Here is an 18,354-nt window from a genome sequence, read left to right as displayed (position 1 = left end):
AAAAAAAGCAAATGAGTGTTTTAGCATGTCATCCTTCTTATCTTAGTATCTTTCTAGAAACATGTATTTTTTTCCTAAGGATCAATTTCCTCATTAGGTCACAGTACAGAAAAAAACTCAGAAAAAGAAGTTCTGCTTTTAATTGTTTGATCATGCTATCTTAAAAGATCTTCACTCCCCTACAAGAAAATTAAAATACTAAGTCTTTACTCCTAATGTGTTATGCTTACATTACAGATTACTAAGAATTATACATCGAACTGAATTACCCTTTTCCATTTCCACCTCCCACTAAGTGCAACTAGAACACTTGAAGAAATCCATATTCAGTTTTGCAAAAGAACACAGGTGAATGTTTCCTTTTTCTTTTTTTCAACCAGACAATGCACAAAGGGGAAGTTACACATATAAAGTACATTGAATTGAGGGTTTGTACTTTACAAAACAGCAAACTGTCTACCAGTTTTCTACATTTCATTCTTGTCAACCAAATGAGCTACTAATAGTCTGTGTTATTATACACTTTTTTTTTTTTGACAGGATGAAGCATTTGTTCTTCATCTTTTTGCAAAATGTGATGTTACATGTGGGCTGTGAAGCACAGCTCCTTCACCTCTTCTAACACTAAAGTCACAGAAGAGTAACTTAGAGTAAGAATATGGAAACAGGGAAGAGATATGAGATCTTGGGCTCACTGACACTTTCTCCACTAAAACATAATGTTTCTTCACATTCCACATGTCTCATGGATGTGCATGTTCCTCCCCAAGATAAGGTATAATTCCACAGTCGAACTTTCCTTGGATGCAGCCTAATGTTGTTTCCCTCTCCATATTTTTATGCTACTACTGAACCCTTAATATTTTTTATTTCCTTGCCAAAACACTGTAGAATAACAATCACACAGGTTTCTTTGCCTTCACATATTTAGCATGTTGATGAAGGTGAGCTGATTTCATTTAATCAGGGGAGAGGAAAGTAATAAAAACAAGGAATGTTGCTGGTGGTAGTGTTTCTAACATGCTCAATATCAAATATCTGTGTTTCTTGAAATTGAGGAAGTAATAAGCAGCAAAAATATCCTCCTTTTTGACAGTGATTACACTGACACATCTCAGGCAAGAATCTAACTACTGTCATTTTTATGGTAGCCAACTCATAACTGGACCAAGTAACTTGTCTGGTCTTGACCATCAAATACAAAAAGCTCCAGATTCATCGGGTAGCATACATTGTGAGAAACACTGCTAAACAAACACACCCAAAAATAAACAAGTTTTTTTGTCCTCCTGTAGTCAGCTTCCTGCTACAAAGCTCAATTCCGAGCCAGGCTCTTCATTTTTAAAGTTGCCATTGGGTGGAGATCATTCAGGGTCCAAACCATGACAGCTGTATAAGGACATGACCTCCAAGAGACCAAGTAAAAATTGGTTTCATAATATGATGCAGTTACCTACAGCATGGTGACAACTGTAATTCTTTTTTTTTTATTTTCACTGCACCTTCTTCTGTTAAGAGGCTCAAACACGTAGATGTTATCTGAGGGAAAGAGATTCTACAAGCTTTTGGTGGAAAAAAGTAATCCGAGGAGTTCATCTGGCTGCCCTGACACGCATGAATGGAGGCAGTACAACACAAATTTCGTAGAGACAGGAGAATGCATCCTTGTAATTTAAGTCTAAGGAACTGGGATGCTTGTTTGGTTTTTATCCCAAGATTTTTTTATGCCATGCTGGGTACTGCTCTTCCAGATAAATAACTAACAGCAAGGAAAAGTACCGGCTATCTGAAAAAATAACATAGGACAAGCAAAACAGCTGATGATGAGATAATGCTTAAATTGGAGTACCATATAAATAGGTGTCTTCAAACTGACAGCTGTCATGCTTGCCATGTGCCAAACCATACCTAAAAACCATGGCCAGTAATTAAGCATCTCATATCTTCAAAGTCATCCCTGTTAACAGGACGCTCTATCTGTCCTATACAGTACTCATGAGACCAAGCATTACAGCCTACCATGCCTGCAATAAAAATAAAATACTTTAAACCATGTCTTTTGAGAAGTGCTATTATAATCTTCAACATATTTTTAAAAACGTATTTAGTGTTTTTGGCTGCATACTAAAAGCTTAGCTTGTTCGATTTTTTTTAAGGCAAGGGTGGTAGAAAGCTACACAAACAAGAGAAGTTTGTGCCCGCTGAAGATGACCAACTGCAGTTAAAGATGGTGACATACATGTGTAGTTTTATGTGCTGAAGCACAAACCCATCCTGTCATCAATTGCAGAAGGATCGGTTCCCTGACCAAAACCCAAACCCCTCAGAGTTTTGTAACAGCAGTTACAACCCTGTCCTTTCAGAAGACTTGCAATTATTAGACTTCTCTTGTAATTTAGGCACAGAACTTGAAAACAAATTTATACAGTAAAAACATCCTGGTATCTGGAAGAAAAAGGAACCCACACTTAGATTAAAGACTTACGCCCCTTCTCCTACACCACCATTCATTTGCCCATATGTAGATATTCTATTCAGTTTTGGGCCCCTCAATGCAAAATACACTGATAAAAAGAGCACAGGGCCCCAAGATACTAAAGGACTAGAGACCTTGCCCTGAGGTGCGGCTGGGGAAGCAGGTTCAGCCTAGAGAAGAGATGACCACAGAGAGAAGCCATCACCCTCCTCTTAGTATGGGATGAGAGGGTCACCAAGAGCCACGGCACTCTTCAGTAGTGCATGGCAGGCACAGCACAAGCTATGAATGGAAATACGTTCCAGCCTTCTACCAGAAGAAACTATTTCACACAAGGCAGCAGTAACACAGCTCGGCCAAAGTTGTTGTGCACTCTCTTCTTGGAAGATTTCAAAACTCAAGTGGACATAGTCCTGAGCAACTGGGATCTGAACTCAGAGTCAGCCTTGTTTGGGGCTCCCTTCCACCCTGAGCTACACTGTGATCCCACCCCCTTCTGTTTTATCTGGCCTCTGGAAGGCAACAGAGGGATCTGCTCCTCGTTGAGGTCACCTGCAGCATTACCTTGAGCTTGGCCACTCAATAGCATTCTGAAATACATCATTCCCAGTTTAACAGTTCTGAAAAGCAGCTTTCATTTTCTCTTTCCTAAAAATATGTAAACATAAGTGCTTTTTTACTTTTTTAGAAGAGTCTGGTGTTTAAAGTCCTCAATAATACATTTCATTATAAAATACAAACATAATTAGACTAACACTTTCATACAGAACCAACTTCTGAAACTTACAGATTTCTCAATTTGAAGCAAACACCTGAGAGATCAATAGCTCACAACTTTTTTTTTCTTTTTTTTAATATAAAAAAATTATATTTTTTTATATTAAAAAAAATGCTCACTGCCTGGCTTGCAATGTTCAGATCTGAGCAGTATTAACCAAACCCTTTCCTGACGTAGCCTCAAGTTCACCATATGCTACTGTGAATTACCTTCACGTCAGAGGTTTTACTGCTCAGCAACCCCACAGTCTCGCTGAGGTTCCTTGTGCTGCGGCCACAGGCTCTAAACATCCCCCGGGGAATACCTGTGTCCCCAAGAAGCCAGCATGCACTAGATAGTCATTACTCACGGGAGACTTGAACCACACTGGGGAGCAACAGCTATGGGGAGCACTGTAGCAAAGTGTTGTCAAGCCCTTCTCTTTCATGTTCCTCCTCTAATACGTCCAGAAAAAGCGAGCACAGAACAAGCCCACTGCTGCAGAAGAGCACAACCATTCACACACGCCAGCCGCCCTTAGGAGGCTGGTTTGGGCCAGGAAGCCTCCCCCTGCTCCGGGCACAGGCTGACTGTTACTTATTCACACGGGCGCTGCTGTTTGTCAACACGGCTCCGCCAGCAGGCTGGGGCGAGCGCGGGACGGCAAGGCGGCAGCGGGACACGCTCTTCCCTCCTCGACAGAAAAACCGCTGGCCTCCAGCCGAGCCCGGCCCCCGGTCCCCCCCACCTCCCGCTCGGGCGTCGCGCTTACCGCGGGGCCGGGGACTCGAGGTGCGAGGCGGGCGGCAGGGTCCAGGCGGGCGCGGCGCCGCCGCCCTCCCGGGGATGCTGCTCCTTCTTCTTCGGGCGCCAGTGGGGGAACGCGGGGCGCCGCTTGGGCGCGGCGGCGGCGGCGGAGGGGCGGCGGCGGGGGGCGGCGGCCGCCCCCTCGGGCTCCGAGTCCTCCGACTCGCTGCGGCCGAAGAGGCGCTGGAAGCGGCCGCGCCGCGCCATGCGGGAATCTGCGGGGCCGTGCGCGGGGATCTCCCGCCGGCAGCGGCAGCGGGGGGAGCGCGGCGCTCTCGGGCTCTCCGCGGGCATGGACGGGGCGGCGGTGGTAGCCGCCCGCCCCGGTGTATGCGTTTAATAAGGTGATTCCCTGCCTGCCTCCCTGCCCACCGCCGGACGCGTCGGTCCCTCCCCGCGGAGCGAGCCGCGCCGCGCCGCGGCAGGCGGGCTCCCCGCCGCTCGCACAGGAAGGGAGCGGCCCACGTGTGATCCGTGCCCAGGTGCGCATTAGGGGCCATTATCTTGTTGTTGTTTTCTGCTAAGCCTGAGGTGTGCCCCGCGCCCCGGCCACTTGTGCGAGGCGCGGGGAAAGGCTGCGCGCCCGCCCGCACCGCGCCGGGGGCTCCGCACCCTCCCGCGGCCGCCCCCCAGCCCCTCCTCATTTAAGGCGGAAAACACGAATAAAGAAAGCCAGCTGTACAGCCGGGGGGCTCAGGAGCCAACACACCCCAAACCTCGCAGCGCTGCTTTTTGTCTCGGTGCCCGCCACATTAATTAATTAATTAGCTGCTTATCCCTCTCCCTGGGAATAAATTGGCTCTGACCGCCCTGCTGGCTCGTTATCCCGCTGAGGAGGATGAGGAAGGGATCGCGTAGGGAGGCAGAGCCGCTCCCGCGGGAAGGCTCAGGCTGAGACGCCCTGCAGCGGGGAGGATCGTGTCGGGTCTTACTGTGACCAGCCCCTGCCAGGGCCTGGCGATCCCATGTGTTCCTCGATGCTTTTAGGAATCTTCTTTTAAATGACCCTGAGGTCCAGCTTTCCTTAGGAAACGCTGTTGTGCGCTGACGGATACCGTCTGTCCTAAATTGCGTCTAAAAAGCACACATTTGTCTGATGTAAGGAGCTTTTAGGGCTCTTGTGGTTTTGGTTCTGATTTTTGCTTGTTACTGATGTGACATAGATGTTATAATTCTCTGCTGAAAATACTAAGATGACATAATAAAAATGTTGGAAGTTTGTATTCTGGAAAAACTTTAAATTCTGCATTATGCGATGGTCATAATCTGCCAATAGTTAACAAACACTACATAAATTGATGGATGTAAATTAATGCTGGGTTTTTTTTAATGGCAGAAGGAAAAGGAGGTGAGCAAGGCAGGGAAACACAAAATATGCAGAAGTTAGCTGAGCAGCTAAGTTTTACCTATGCTACTCTTTTACTCCAAGCAATATGTACACTTGTATGGGGAGAAGATTCAATTTTGACGTGTAATTTATTTGGTTAGTGATTAACTAAATGGAATAACCTAAAAATAAAGTTATTTTTACCAAAATTAAGTATGTGTCATGCCAAGATTGGGCAGAACTGGAAAGAAAGATAGTTGTACTCTCAGGAACTGCATAAGGGATTGAGAATAAATGTCAGTTTCAGTAAAGCAAGCTATATAAGCATGAAAATCATAGAATCACAAAACACTTTAAATGGGAAGGGACCTCTGAAGGTTGCTTAGTGCTGCCCCCTGCTCAAGTAGAGTCAGCAAGAGCAGGCTATTCAGGAACATATCCATTTGGATTTTAAGTATTTCTGAGGGCAGAGACAGGAGACCTGATGGTAGGTAGATGCTGTCCTTTATGGATGGCTAGGAACAAAGCAGAAAGTCCTGCCTGTATAGCTGGATAGGATTTTTGGACACTGGGTAGACACTGTAAAGTTTCAAATAGCTATACATCTTCTCTTACTTTAGCCTAAAATTATTCCTTTCTATTTCCTTGACTAGAGAACCACACATAACCATGGCATTTTCTGACATTCACCACTGAAGAAGCCGGGTAAGTACATTACTATGTCTGTGTGCTACATTTCCATTTAGGTGTCAGCTGTAATTGTGATTCTGCTGTGCCAGAGCGAAGGTAAATTAATTGGTGTTGGTGAACCACTTCACCTAAACAGCACTGGAGAGAAAGGAGCCTTGGCCACTGCAGTCGTGGTGTGTCTTCTCCCTGCCACTCTACCCATTAGATACCTTGAGTTGATAGCAGACCAGGCGGATGAGGGTATGTTCAGCAGAGATGTGCTGCCTCATTCCACATCAAAAAAAAAAAAAAAAAGTGTTTAGCCTGAAAACATACCGTTTAAATGACAAAATGACATGAGAGAGAAAAAGGACAAATGCAAGTCGCACGTTTTTCCAAATCCTCTTAGATTATTTTGGCAGGGTCTGGATTAGTATTAGCACCATAGAGTACCTAGAAAATGTGCAGAGCTCCACACGTCTCTGGAGAGACACATATAAGAAATGTGCGTTCCATATAAGCCTTGAGGTATCCGGCATTTGTGCCTCAGTTCTAACATATCCTAAAAAGTCCTGATACACAAACTTAAGTGAAGGGGTTTCGTTGGTTTCGTTGTTTTTCAAATTTCGGGTAAAATTAAAGTCTGGCTGTTAAATATGGCAGTGGCTTCAATCCAAACACATCTGTTGAGGCCCTGTACTTCTAGATGTACCTGTCTTATGTAGAAGGTTTGGACCTCAAGTCAGGAAGGGCATTTTTAAGGCCATTAGTTAAGATAGACATTTATAAGAATTAGCCAGTCATTCAGGAAACTTTAAATGATGGTCATGTTTATGTCAGCAGCCAGTTTATGTCAGTTTAATCCAGATGCGTGCAACAGAACAAGTCAGTCTAGCTTTATCTGAACCAACACAATTTTGCAACAGTTCATAGTACTTCATACCTTAGAAAGGTATTATGCAACAAATTATCCTTCTCCTGTTTGGTATCATTCCAGCATGGTGAAAAAGAAGATGATTGAGTATCTAGATTAGACTTCACCATACTCAATAGTCTTGCTTGACTGCAAACTGTATGTGAGATTTAAAAAACTACCGGAAAACCCCCTAAACCTGAAACATGGTAATGTTTGAGTTACAAAGTTAATCTGGTAAATACAGGCTCAAAATTTTTGAAGTTGTTATAGAAATCAGCTAATACACGGGTTGAGATAATACTATTAAATTAAGTAATTGATTCTCCCTTTTTATTGTTTCGAAACAGAAACAAGCTCTGTTCTAAAACTATTCCAATATGGCACAATAGCTCTGAAACAAACAAACAAGCCTCCAATCTAAAGCCTGTACACAAATTACAGAAAAATATGAATGGATTATCATCAACTTTGTCATCAAATATCTTTTCTTCTTTTCCAACAAAACAGAGGTGTGAAATCTCCTTCAGAAATGGTGCATGCATGCAAACATTTGAGATTCAGATCATTCACTATCAGAATATATAAAGACTGTTTTGGATTTCCACACTTTGGAGTTGGTGGTAAAAGAGCAATAAAGTACACAGGGGACAAAATCCTCCCTGTGTCCCACATAAAACACGTAAGTCTCAAACTATGGTCCTGAAATCCCACATTCATTTGACACCTAACCCTGTGGGCACATAAATTCCAGGGTTGCCTCCCTGTTTGTCTTGAAAGTGCCCCAGGTTCTTAGGGATTCACTTCCCCACATGTTCAGAGTTGCCTCAGTCTTCAGAGGACTGAGTGTTGGGTGCCTGCTTCTTGCCTAAGTCTGACAAGGAGCTAAAAGCTAGGTATGGCTCGGCCTGAATCTCTGCTGGGACTCCCTGTGGTTGCATATTTGGGTCTTAATTAACTCATGCAGTAACAGCAGGCTCCATACAAAATGCCATATTGGCTTCCATTTTTTTCCAGGAGTTCCAGGTATGATGTAGAAATAGTGATGGGAATGGTAGCCTTTATTTGGGAATATCCTACCTACAAGCATACATGCTATCTCACAATCATATCACCACTAATGTTTGTTTTCTGGCCCGACAAGAGACTAGAGGTTCCCTTGCCACATCTGAAAAGAGAAGTAAATCCCATTCCATGCCTTGAAAAAAAAAAAAAAGCATAAATTAATGTCCTCAGTAAATTATCAGACATGGCGGAATGTGGGTGATCACCCCTGGGGGTTAAGGACAGCCTGGAAAATGCAACTAAATATTAGGACCAGGATGAGCCAAGGCTAGGAACTAAATTAGTTCAGGAACATGGCAGCCAGAATTGTAGCAAGAGTAATATGTAGGAAGCCAGGGAAGCAAAGAGACCCTTAAAACAAATAGCAGGGCAAACCCCTTAAAGGTGAGCAATTCCATGTCACAGGGGAGGACTTTGGAAAAATGGCAATAGCTTGACTGAGAGTAGGACTAAGAAACCTGGAAGCAAGAAACAGTGATGTGGGCTTCAACCAAGCAGTAAATTTGGAAGTCAAGCTTTTCTGGGATTGCCTTATGTACCTGGTAGGTGGGGCAAAACATCACTCAGGCTCCAAGGGTGATCATTATTGGCGTGCCAGTTGCCATGACTTACCCTGGTCTGTCTGGCGGCCACATGGCTGGATTGCCTGGGGAGACACACAGGGGAGCACACTGGAGCTCAAGTAGATGGAAGCACCTCAGGCTCTGAGGGTATTTTGGAGTAGGGGTGAATTTGCATAACCTCATGCTCTGAATTTGATCTTGTACACACTGTGTGATTACTTTCAGGCAGCAATTTATATTTCTGTGTGGGATGCTTTTGGTCTTATTTTAAGTTGTCTGGTTCCCATCATGGTTCAATTTGGGATCTTTGGTATTTAGGTTCATCTGTGAGCTAATACCTCTCTTGAAAGCATGCAGTGTCCATCTCCTAGGTGCTAATTATTGATCAGATAAGTCAAAAATGGATGTGACTCTTAATTTGTAACCCACTTATTCATGAATAGTTCTGCCAAACCTTTTGATACTCTAAGATTTTTATTCTGTAAACTGAGCATTCCACAGCAGATAGGTGGGGTTAGAATTTTTAATGGGAAATTAGCATGTTCAATTAATCAATTCAATATTAGCATGGTTTCTTCTTATTATTATTTTTGCTGTAGAATGCCAAAAATTTATCTGAGCCTTTATCTGAGTTGCTTGTATATTCACATAGATGAAAAGTGTAATATAGACCTCCCCTCTACTCACACATCTCCTGTCAGCTACTCAAAGAAGAGTCCTACAACCCATTTTTGGGCCTTTAAAGACTCTTTTGCATTAGAACCCTACAGCTCAAGGGAAGCGAACAAAATAAGTCATGTATACAATCCATGGGGTTGTGTAACTTCCGTGCTCCCCCATTAGAAGTGTCCCACAGCGATGCCAAGGTGTAGCATGTGGTCTTTGACTTTAACATGAAATTTTATAGTGCTAACCAGAGCCATTGTAGGTTTTTTAACATACGAGTGAACTACTTCTGCATCAGTTAGTACCTCCACATAATACTCCCATTGTGATGCTAACAGTGAGAGTGCCCTGTTTGGTTTCAATGCCAGCTAGGTTCAGCCCATAAGTCCAGGCAGATAGCCAAATAGATTTTAGTTATGAAATGTTCAGGAGTTCCCAGTGTGGAATATTCCTCTTTTTCTTGCTAATACATCCATGTCAGTAGTTTTCATTCCTTCTCCAATCAGTTGACAGGGAAAAAAAAGTCTCCCAGAAAAAAACATTTATTTCAGGGGTTTTCTTCTCTGTTACCTGCCACGTGCTTTAATAATTCTGTTAATAACAATCCAGTGTTACTTTTCTTTAATGATAACTATCTTTCACTGAAGTGCAGTGTCAATACAACGCCAAGATAACACCTACAACTCACCTACAGATCACTTAATTCTTGCTCTGAGTATCCAAGTATTTTGTTCTTTTGTCCTCTTGTAAAAGATGAATGTTTCTTCTGTGCATTTTTTAACTTACGGTTTCTTGAAAGCTTTCAGTTTTTGGACTTACCAGTTTGCATAAAGAGTTAAAATAAAGATTTTGAGCCTGGTCTCAAGCTGAGCACTAATACCTGTAAAATGCATTATGTGTGCTATGTCAGGGTTGGTTCAATATAGTGTTTATTTGGCATCTGAAGTTGTTCAGTAAGTATTTTTTTTCCTCCTCAAAGCTCTAAGAGGAGAAGATAAAATAGCTGTGAGAAAACAGGCTATACAACTAGTCTGAAACAAATTATGTGGATGCTTCTCAGAGGAGAGAATATTCCACATTGTGGCTAATTTTTTTTCTTTCCCATCTTAGTGGGAAAGGAGGACGGAGGTGGGACATGCTGCTCCTCAGGGGAGCAGAATGCCACTGATTGGCAGCATCATTGATGCCACTCTGTGCATCAGGGGCTCCAGCCCCTCTGGAGTTTGATTAAAAGGAAAAAAAAAAAAAAAGTATGTGAATTCTAGCACCAAGTATGTGAATTCTAGCACTCAGTTCTCCTGTAGTCAGAATTTAAAGGTATACTAGTAAGACCATAAATTAATTCAATTAGAAAAACACCACAAATTAACATAGCAATGAGGCATTAGGGATATAGTACTGACAAATTTTTAATTTACTGCTTAATATCAAGATGTACTTATGGTTTCCTGAGCAGATATATCTTGGCTGAAATGTATTTATTTCCAGGCTAATATTTTATGGTTCTGTTTCTCTTGCTTTCCGGTTTTGCACTGGTTAGTGTGCATAGTACCGCTACATTTTCATGCTTGGCCAAAAGCAAAGCTATAGGTCATGTTCTTTTCTGGTCTAAATTTTTGATTATTATCTAGGTTGAAATTAATTTGTCACCTTAAAGAATAACTTTTAATTTGTTTGACTAGATCAGCCATGTCATTCTATTATATTTTCATCATATTCTCATGGAGATCTATCAGCCAGCTGGCTTAAGTTAAGATAGGATCTTTCTCTTTGAATTTTTAAGAAGGAAGACAGAAAATACCAAGAAATTTAAAACTAATTATTTCATAAAGATTCTAGGTATATTAATAAGTCAATAACACTGAAAATTAGATACATAATTACCATTTATGTATTATTGCTCATAGTGACTAACAGATGAGCTTGGAAATGGACAAGGATGAAGGAAGGTAGGTCGCTCTCTATCTTCAGTAATTTACAGTCTAGAGCCAATGTGCTAAAGAATGAAATGTAAGCACAGCTGATTAAACTGCTATGGAATATGAGCATCCTGTGACAAATCCAACAGCTATCCAGTCTTCTGTAACCTAGCTGGGTGCTAAAGAATCTGCAATTAAATATTAAGCTGACCAGATGTAATTAAAAGCATAACTGTTCTTATGTATCTGCAGATAATACAGGAGCACTACTAGGAAATTGAAACTCTGTTCATAGTTGTGTTTACCAGTCACTTCTTCCTCCTGTATATTACACAGGGTCTATAATACAGCTCCTGTGAACACCATCAGCCTCTGTGCAGCCATCAGCTCTGCCCTCTTTCCAGATGAATATAGACCTTGCACTGTCCTGTGAAAAGTTATCCAAAGAGGAGGTGTTGAAATGGCCTGATGAAACAAACCAGTTGTTGTGGGTCCTGGGGAGGAGAAGCACAAAGTAGTAGAGCTATTCGTCAGCATTTGCTTTTCCCAGGATAATCAGTTGCGATTACAGAGAATAAGGATGTAATATTTAAAACAAACACAGAGAGTGACTGTGAGAATGTGGGTCAGTGAATTTCTACCATTAATAAACAATAATTAGGGAGGTATCTATCAGCTGTTCCACAAAAAGATAGATGAGAGAGAATGTGTAAGCTAAGCTAAGTCTTTATAAACATGCCCTTCCCAATAAATTATCAAGGAAACTACACTGTTATGGGTTCAGGAAAAAAAAAGACAAAAAGAGTAAGAGTAATCAATATGAGATAAAACAAGGAATGGACTTCCTTAAACTTCTTTAATAAGATTATTCTTATTTAAGTGACTTCCTTCTCTAGGGGCCAGAGTGCCCATCTGCAGGTCAGACCTGCTGTCAGGAAGCTGACTGCTTGTCCTGGGCCCTGGTGCAGGACACCACAGAAGGACCAAGAGTGTCTTTGGATTATTGCTATTTATTACTGCCTTTTCACTGTTACTGTGTACTTCTTACGCATCTGGACACAAGTGTTGCTGCCAGAAGAGAACTTGAGCAGATCAAAGGCAACTGCTGTGCTCTGAGCTGTGGTAAAGAGCCAAGGTGGTGTTCCGCTTTCACCCTACCTTTAAGGACATGGGCTTAATAGGAGACGATGTATTATGCAGATCAAAGCCAGTGTAGCTGGTGTCACAGGGTGAGCCTTTGGCTTCTATGTCCATGGATTATTTTCTGGGAGTGAGGACTGGTGGGAAGTGATGGCACCTGCATAAGAAAGAAAGGCAAGAGCACCTTTCCCAATAGTCTTGCTATTGAGAAAGGTTTCTAAGCAGGTTCATCAAAGTATGAAGATCAAAGCCTAAAAAGAAGTGGGAAAACAGGTTCAATTTAAGATGCTAAGGGAAGCAAGGAAGGCACATGTCAAAAACCTGAAGTTCAGGGGAGTGGACTTCAGCTCGGTCAGGCAATGGGTTGGCAGGAATCACTGGGGAGCCAAGAAAGAAAAAAAAAAAAGAGTTGGACTTCAAATCAAGTCTCCTTGAAGCACTAGAATGGCCCATTGTGATTGCACAAGGAGATAGGCAGATACAGTGGGAAGATTGGCTGAAAAGGAAAGTTCTAGTTGAGCTCAGACGTAGAAAGGAGGTTACCAGGAAATCTAGCAGCACTACTCAGGCATTCAAGAGTCTAATAAGGAAAGCCACACAGCTGGGGTCAAAACCACCAAGGAACATAGAGGACAAGAAGAGCTTCTACAGATAAGCAGCCCTGAAAGAAAGGTGGAGAAAAATGTAAACTTGCTGCTAAATAGTGCAGGCAAGATGCAAAGGATGTAATGACAAATTGCATAGAAAAGAGTGGAGTACTTAATAGAAAAGTACTGGAGTACTTGATTGCCTTTTTACTGCCAAGGTCAGGCCTCTGAGCCTAGTAGCAAATTGTGGGGATTGAGGCACTAGCCATCCTACAAGAAGATTAAACTAGGAATAATTTAAGTCTTTCTGGACATAGGACCAGGCAAGATGAATCCATAGAAGTTAAGATAGCTGATGTGTTTGTGAGGCTCCTCTTTGTCATCTTTGAAAAGCTGTGGCAACTGGGGGAACTCCCCAGTTGCTGGTAAAAGACAAGTATCTCATCAATATTTTTTTAAAAATCAAGAAGGAAGGTCTATAGCATGGTCAGCTCCTGGGAAAACGAAGGAACGAGTCCTCCACATTTTAGACACATGAAGGACAGAACGATGATGGAAATCAGCCAGCAGAGATTTATCAAAGTTAAATCATCCTTGACCAACCTGATTGCCTTCTATGATGAAATGGCTGGCTCTGTGGATGAAAAGAGACTAACAGATGTAGCTTATCTGAAGCAAGACTTTCAACACTGTCTTTTGTAGTGTACTGGTCGCTGAACTGAGGAGATATGGACTGGATGAGTAGACTGCAAGGGTAGTGAAAAACTGGCTGGACTGCCAGGATGAGAGAGTAGTGGTTAATAATTCAATGTGTATTGGGTTTTCGTGGCCAGGTTTTGGTAGCAGAGGAGCTACAGTGTTCTTCTATGGGAAGGTGCTGTAGACTTCCCCCATGTCCTACAGAGCCAACACCAGCCAGTTCCAAGATGGACCCACCACTGGCCAAGATCAAGCCTATCAACAATAGTGATAACAGATTGTAGAAGGGGAAAAAAACACTGCAGAAACAGCATCAGAGAGAATATGTGAGAGCAACAGCCCTGCAGACACCAAGGTCAGTGGAGAAGGAGGGGGAGGAGATGCTGCAGGTGCCAGAGCAGAGATTCCCCCACAGCCCCTGATGCAGACCATGGTGAGACAGGATATCCCCCTGCAGCCCATGAAGGTCCATGGTGGAGCAGATATCCCCACCTGCAGCCTGTGGAGGAGCCTATGCCAGGAGGACACCAAAAGGAGATTGTGGCCTTGTAGGTTAAGCCTACATTGGAGCAGGCTCCTGACAAGGCCTGTGGTCCCATTCAGAGGAGTCCATGCTGGAGCAGGGATGCTGGCAGGACTTGATACCCTGTAGCAGACCCATGCTGGAGCTACCTGTTCCTGAGAGGCTGCACCCCATGGAATGAACACATGTAGGAGCAGTTCATGGTAACTAGTGAGCGATCTCTCCCTGTCCTAATGTTGACCCATGACCTTTTCTTTACATTCTCTCCCTATCCAGCTGAGGAGGCGAGTGACAGAGTGCCTTTGGTAGGAACTTGGCATCCTGCCACAGTCAACCCATCACAAAGCCACGTAACACATTTAGCATTTAACTGGACAAGGAGATGGAGCACACACTTGTTTGGGCTTTGGGTGGAGTGATTGATATGCTGGAGGGCTGAGCTGTTATTCACAGCAATCTCAGCGAACAAGAGGATGCAAGAATCATGGAGTGCAAGAGAGGCAAATTCAAACTCCTTTGTAAGCAAGGAAATCAAGCATACACTGGGCTATGTTAGACATGTAGCCAGCAGCTCAAGGGAAGTTATTTCCAACAACCCTCACTTCCCTCAGCATTGATGAGGCCACTGATAATTGTACTTCTCATGCAGTAAGATAGACTTTAGGATTTTACTTCTTTTCACCATCAACTTAAACACCCATTCACTTATTTTACGTGCATCGCATTCTTACTTTTTTTCCCTGAGAAAGCAGTGATTTAATTGCTAACTCATATAACAAATGTTGTTCAAATACAACCAAGAGAAAAACCAGAAAAACTTTCCTCCGATATCAATATTGATTTTAAATCCACTGAAAGGTCTTTGTAAATTTAAACCTCCATAACAGACTTTATCCGCGGAGAAAAACAGATATATCAGAGCTTCAGAACTGGAGTTATTGACACTTTGGTACTACAAAATTATCAAAGTGAATTTGGAATCACTGAGAAAAATTCTTTCCCTGGGTAAAACTACTGAAGATATCCAGTCATATTTAAAAAACCCTTTTGTCTGAAGTGGAGAAATCCAGTGTTTTATTACAAATAAGTACTATTTCTTTTCAGAAATCTAAGGAAAAAGCTGTGGTATACATCAGATGTAATAAGACATATACGGTTACTGAGAATAGAAAATTACTTTTCTGAGGTCTTGATTACTTGGATGGGCAGGGAATATGGGCTGCTGTCTCTGTGTCACACTTGGCACTGTGTTTACCCATGAACCCATAAGATAGTCGGTACTTTATTGCATAAGTCAGGTTTCATAATATAGCCAATAGACCAGGATGTAACAAGTCTAACTCAGATGCTTGGAACTACGCAGTGTAACACAGAAAAGGAATGAAGTCCTTATTTAAATTATTTTAATACAGAGCTGTACAGCAAGAAGTGTTCTTACCAAGGTATAAAAGATTACTTGTCAACAAGCAGCAGTTAATTCTGGTTTCAGTTCTGGGAGTTCCCAAGTGCTGGGTGACACATGAGTGCTTAGTGTCTTCTTGTGCTGAGGGCTGGACTGCCTATGTCTCAGCAGCTGACATTTCAATGGTATTAACAAGGTAGGTTATTGGTGAAACCTCTTCTTGGCTGAAAGTAAACAACCTAAAGTCTGTTCCATTTTTCAAATAGCACAGGATTATTGTATTATCTTCCTTCTACTTTTGTGTTACTTTCTGGCTGTGCTGTGATTCAGCACTAAGTTAGTGCTGATCCTTAGTCATAAATGGCTAAATTTATGTATCAAACAGAGATGGAGCCAAACCTGTCCCATACTGAGATAGAACTGACAAAGCCATTAACCTTTTTGTCAGTATTCCCAACAGAAAAAACAGATGTGTCAGGAATCATCATCCTACCACCTTTTGAATTCCCCTCTATGACAAGAGAGAATATTTGACAGAATAGGTATTACTGAATTAACAAGCAGAAGGGTAAAAATGTGAACAATGAGTTAAGTGAACAATGGGCTGTGGGCATTTTCAATATATTAAAAAAGAAAGCTTATGATCTGATCTGTGTTCATAAGAAATCCCCACATGTACCTACTGTGAAATTTTAAAAGGTGGTATTTCCCTTCCTCCTCACTAAGACCAAGATGACTTCATGAATTTACAACGAAGTAGCAAAAACAAGAAATTTTGTTCAAGGTAAGTAATAAGTGGCAGACCTAGAACTAGGATTTCCTAATGTCCAGTGACTTGGTTTAGCAATAGAATATTTTTTGATAGTCTGAAATATGATTCAGGAATTTTAATTTTGAACTAAAATAGGAAAGGGGGGTTGGAACTAGATTATCTTCAAGGTCCCTTTCCAGTGCAAATCATTCAGTGATTCTATGAAATCAGCAAAGTAAAAAAGAGTTAACAACTGTGAGGGAAAGCTAGGACAGTCGACAGCATACCTCAGTTATTTAGACAAGAAAGAGTTTAAAACCAGTCTAAAATATTTACAAATACATTTTCTGTTATAGAAGACAAATATTAGTAAGTGAGGAGAGCAAGAAAGGAGAATTACATCCAGATAAGAGTGTTTTGGTGGTTTTTTTTTGCTTTCACAAACTTGTAAATTAAAATTGTATCTGGAAAACATTAAGTGCCATCTTGTAATATTTCCAGGAAGTTGTCAGATGAATGAATCAGCTTCTCGTGTAATTAATCAAATTAACTTCTCGCTGGGAGTAGGCAACAATGAACTATTTAGGTAGATATAAATAGCAGCTTTATGAGTTTCATTTGACTCTAACTCACTGTTGCATATTAAAAGGTATACATTAATGATTCTCACAATCTGGTTTTGTTTACACACTCAAAAGACAATAGCTAGAAAAAGTATGTTTTGCTTTCTACTGAAAACGGTTAGGGAAGTGAAGGGAAAAGAGTAATAGTAATTGCTGACCATTTGCTAATAAAACACTGGAGCAGGTAAAATTTCACATATCTGTGTTTTGTCAATGGTTTAATGGAGTCTGGGTTTTACAGAAGTGGAGCCAGGACTGAACAAATGGACTATTTTCTCCACCTGCTAAGTGTATTTGTTATACATCCATGTATGTATAACTTGCATAAGTATATACATTATATACTTACAAACTATCCTTACTTTGTGGTATGTGTAGGTAACATAAAATATCAATTCTGTAAAAGCACCATTAAATTCATTCTATGTAATCAAAGCAATGAATATCAGTAATCCCAGTTCCAGCAAAATGCAGAGGGAAATAGTATCTCATGTTTTATTTCAGGTGACTTTACAGCAATCAAATGCTGGCATCATTTGCCTTTACCAATATGTTCTAACTTTGTTGTTACTCCCGCTTTGAGAAGGGGTGTTGGCGTAGATGTCAGGGAAGAACTCCAGAGGTCCCTTCCAACGTAAATTATACACTGATTCTGCTTACAAATCTTCATCTGCACTACCATTACACAAAAACAAAACTGCCCACAAATACGTAAACCATCTGTTCCATTTCTCCTATTTTTATTAGAATTAATGCATCTTTAATCATAATCTTGTTCATTACAAGCATCTTCACATTCCATGTGTACTCAATAACAGGTGTTTTAATTCAGCTGCCATTAAGCAGTGACTCACTGTGTGTTGTCTGATGATGATGTTTAAAATGAGGGAATACTGCTTGAGGATCTTTGGAATTGGAAATATGTTTGTTGGGCTCTTCCCCTTCCAATTTAGACCAGTCCATTGTGCCGAGTAGCAGTGCAACTTAAAGCATTAGATAGCAGTGTGGAAAACAGTATGTTAAAGAGGTAATTCTCTTTCTATTGTACTTATTTTGACATTACATCCTAGCAGTTATTTTTGTTTAGCATTTATTTAACATTAGATTTGGATTCTTTATCTATAGTCATAATAACAGCAATGCTAGCATTCACTTCAGGTTCAGTTTATTTGTTCAGTCGTCACATTATATCTCATGTGTTTATCTACAACCAACTTTGTCTCAGTAGCAGAGCCTCATTCACCTACAGAATTATTGTCTTTAAAATCTCACATGGACAATGTACCTTGCTGTATCTGTGGCTGGTAACTACGCCAGCACAATGTTTAAATAGGAAGATAATTTAAGTAGTAATTTATCTCACTTTATAATTTGACTGAGTTCTATTCTCCACCTGCCTTGTTGTATCTAGATCCAGCAAAAGAACTGGGCGCTCAATTTTCAGCCTATGAAGTGGAATCCATATGC

At 41.5% G+C, this 18,354-nt stretch overlaps 1 protein-coding gene across 1 annotated transcript in view; it reads right to left on the bottom strand.

Annotated features, from left to right (window-relative positions):
• Window positions 1-4,407, bottom strand: part of CRYBG1 (crystallin beta-gamma domain containing 1) — a 96,433-nt gene extending 92,026 nt beyond the window's left edge. Inside the window, exon 1 of the mRNA XM_038133194.1 lies at window positions 4,006-4,407. Within this exon, the coding sequence (XP_037989122.1) occupies window positions 4,006-4,334 (329 nt within the window). The 5' untranslated portion in view covers window positions 4,335-4,407. The remainder of the gene's footprint in view (window positions 1-4,005) is intronic.
• Window positions 4,408-18,354: the final 13,947 nt, after the last annotated feature.

This window comes from Motacilla alba, chromosome 3 (assembly GCF_015832195.1).
Source record: "Motacilla alba alba isolate MOTALB_02 chromosome 3, Motacilla_alba_V1.0_pri, whole genome shotgun sequence".
Taxonomy (NCBI): Eukaryota; Metazoa; Chordata; class Aves; order Passeriformes; family Motacillidae; genus Motacilla; species Motacilla alba.
The sequence above is the reverse complement of the archived record's forward strand: the minus strand, read 5'-3'. Positions and strand labels throughout refer to the sequence as shown.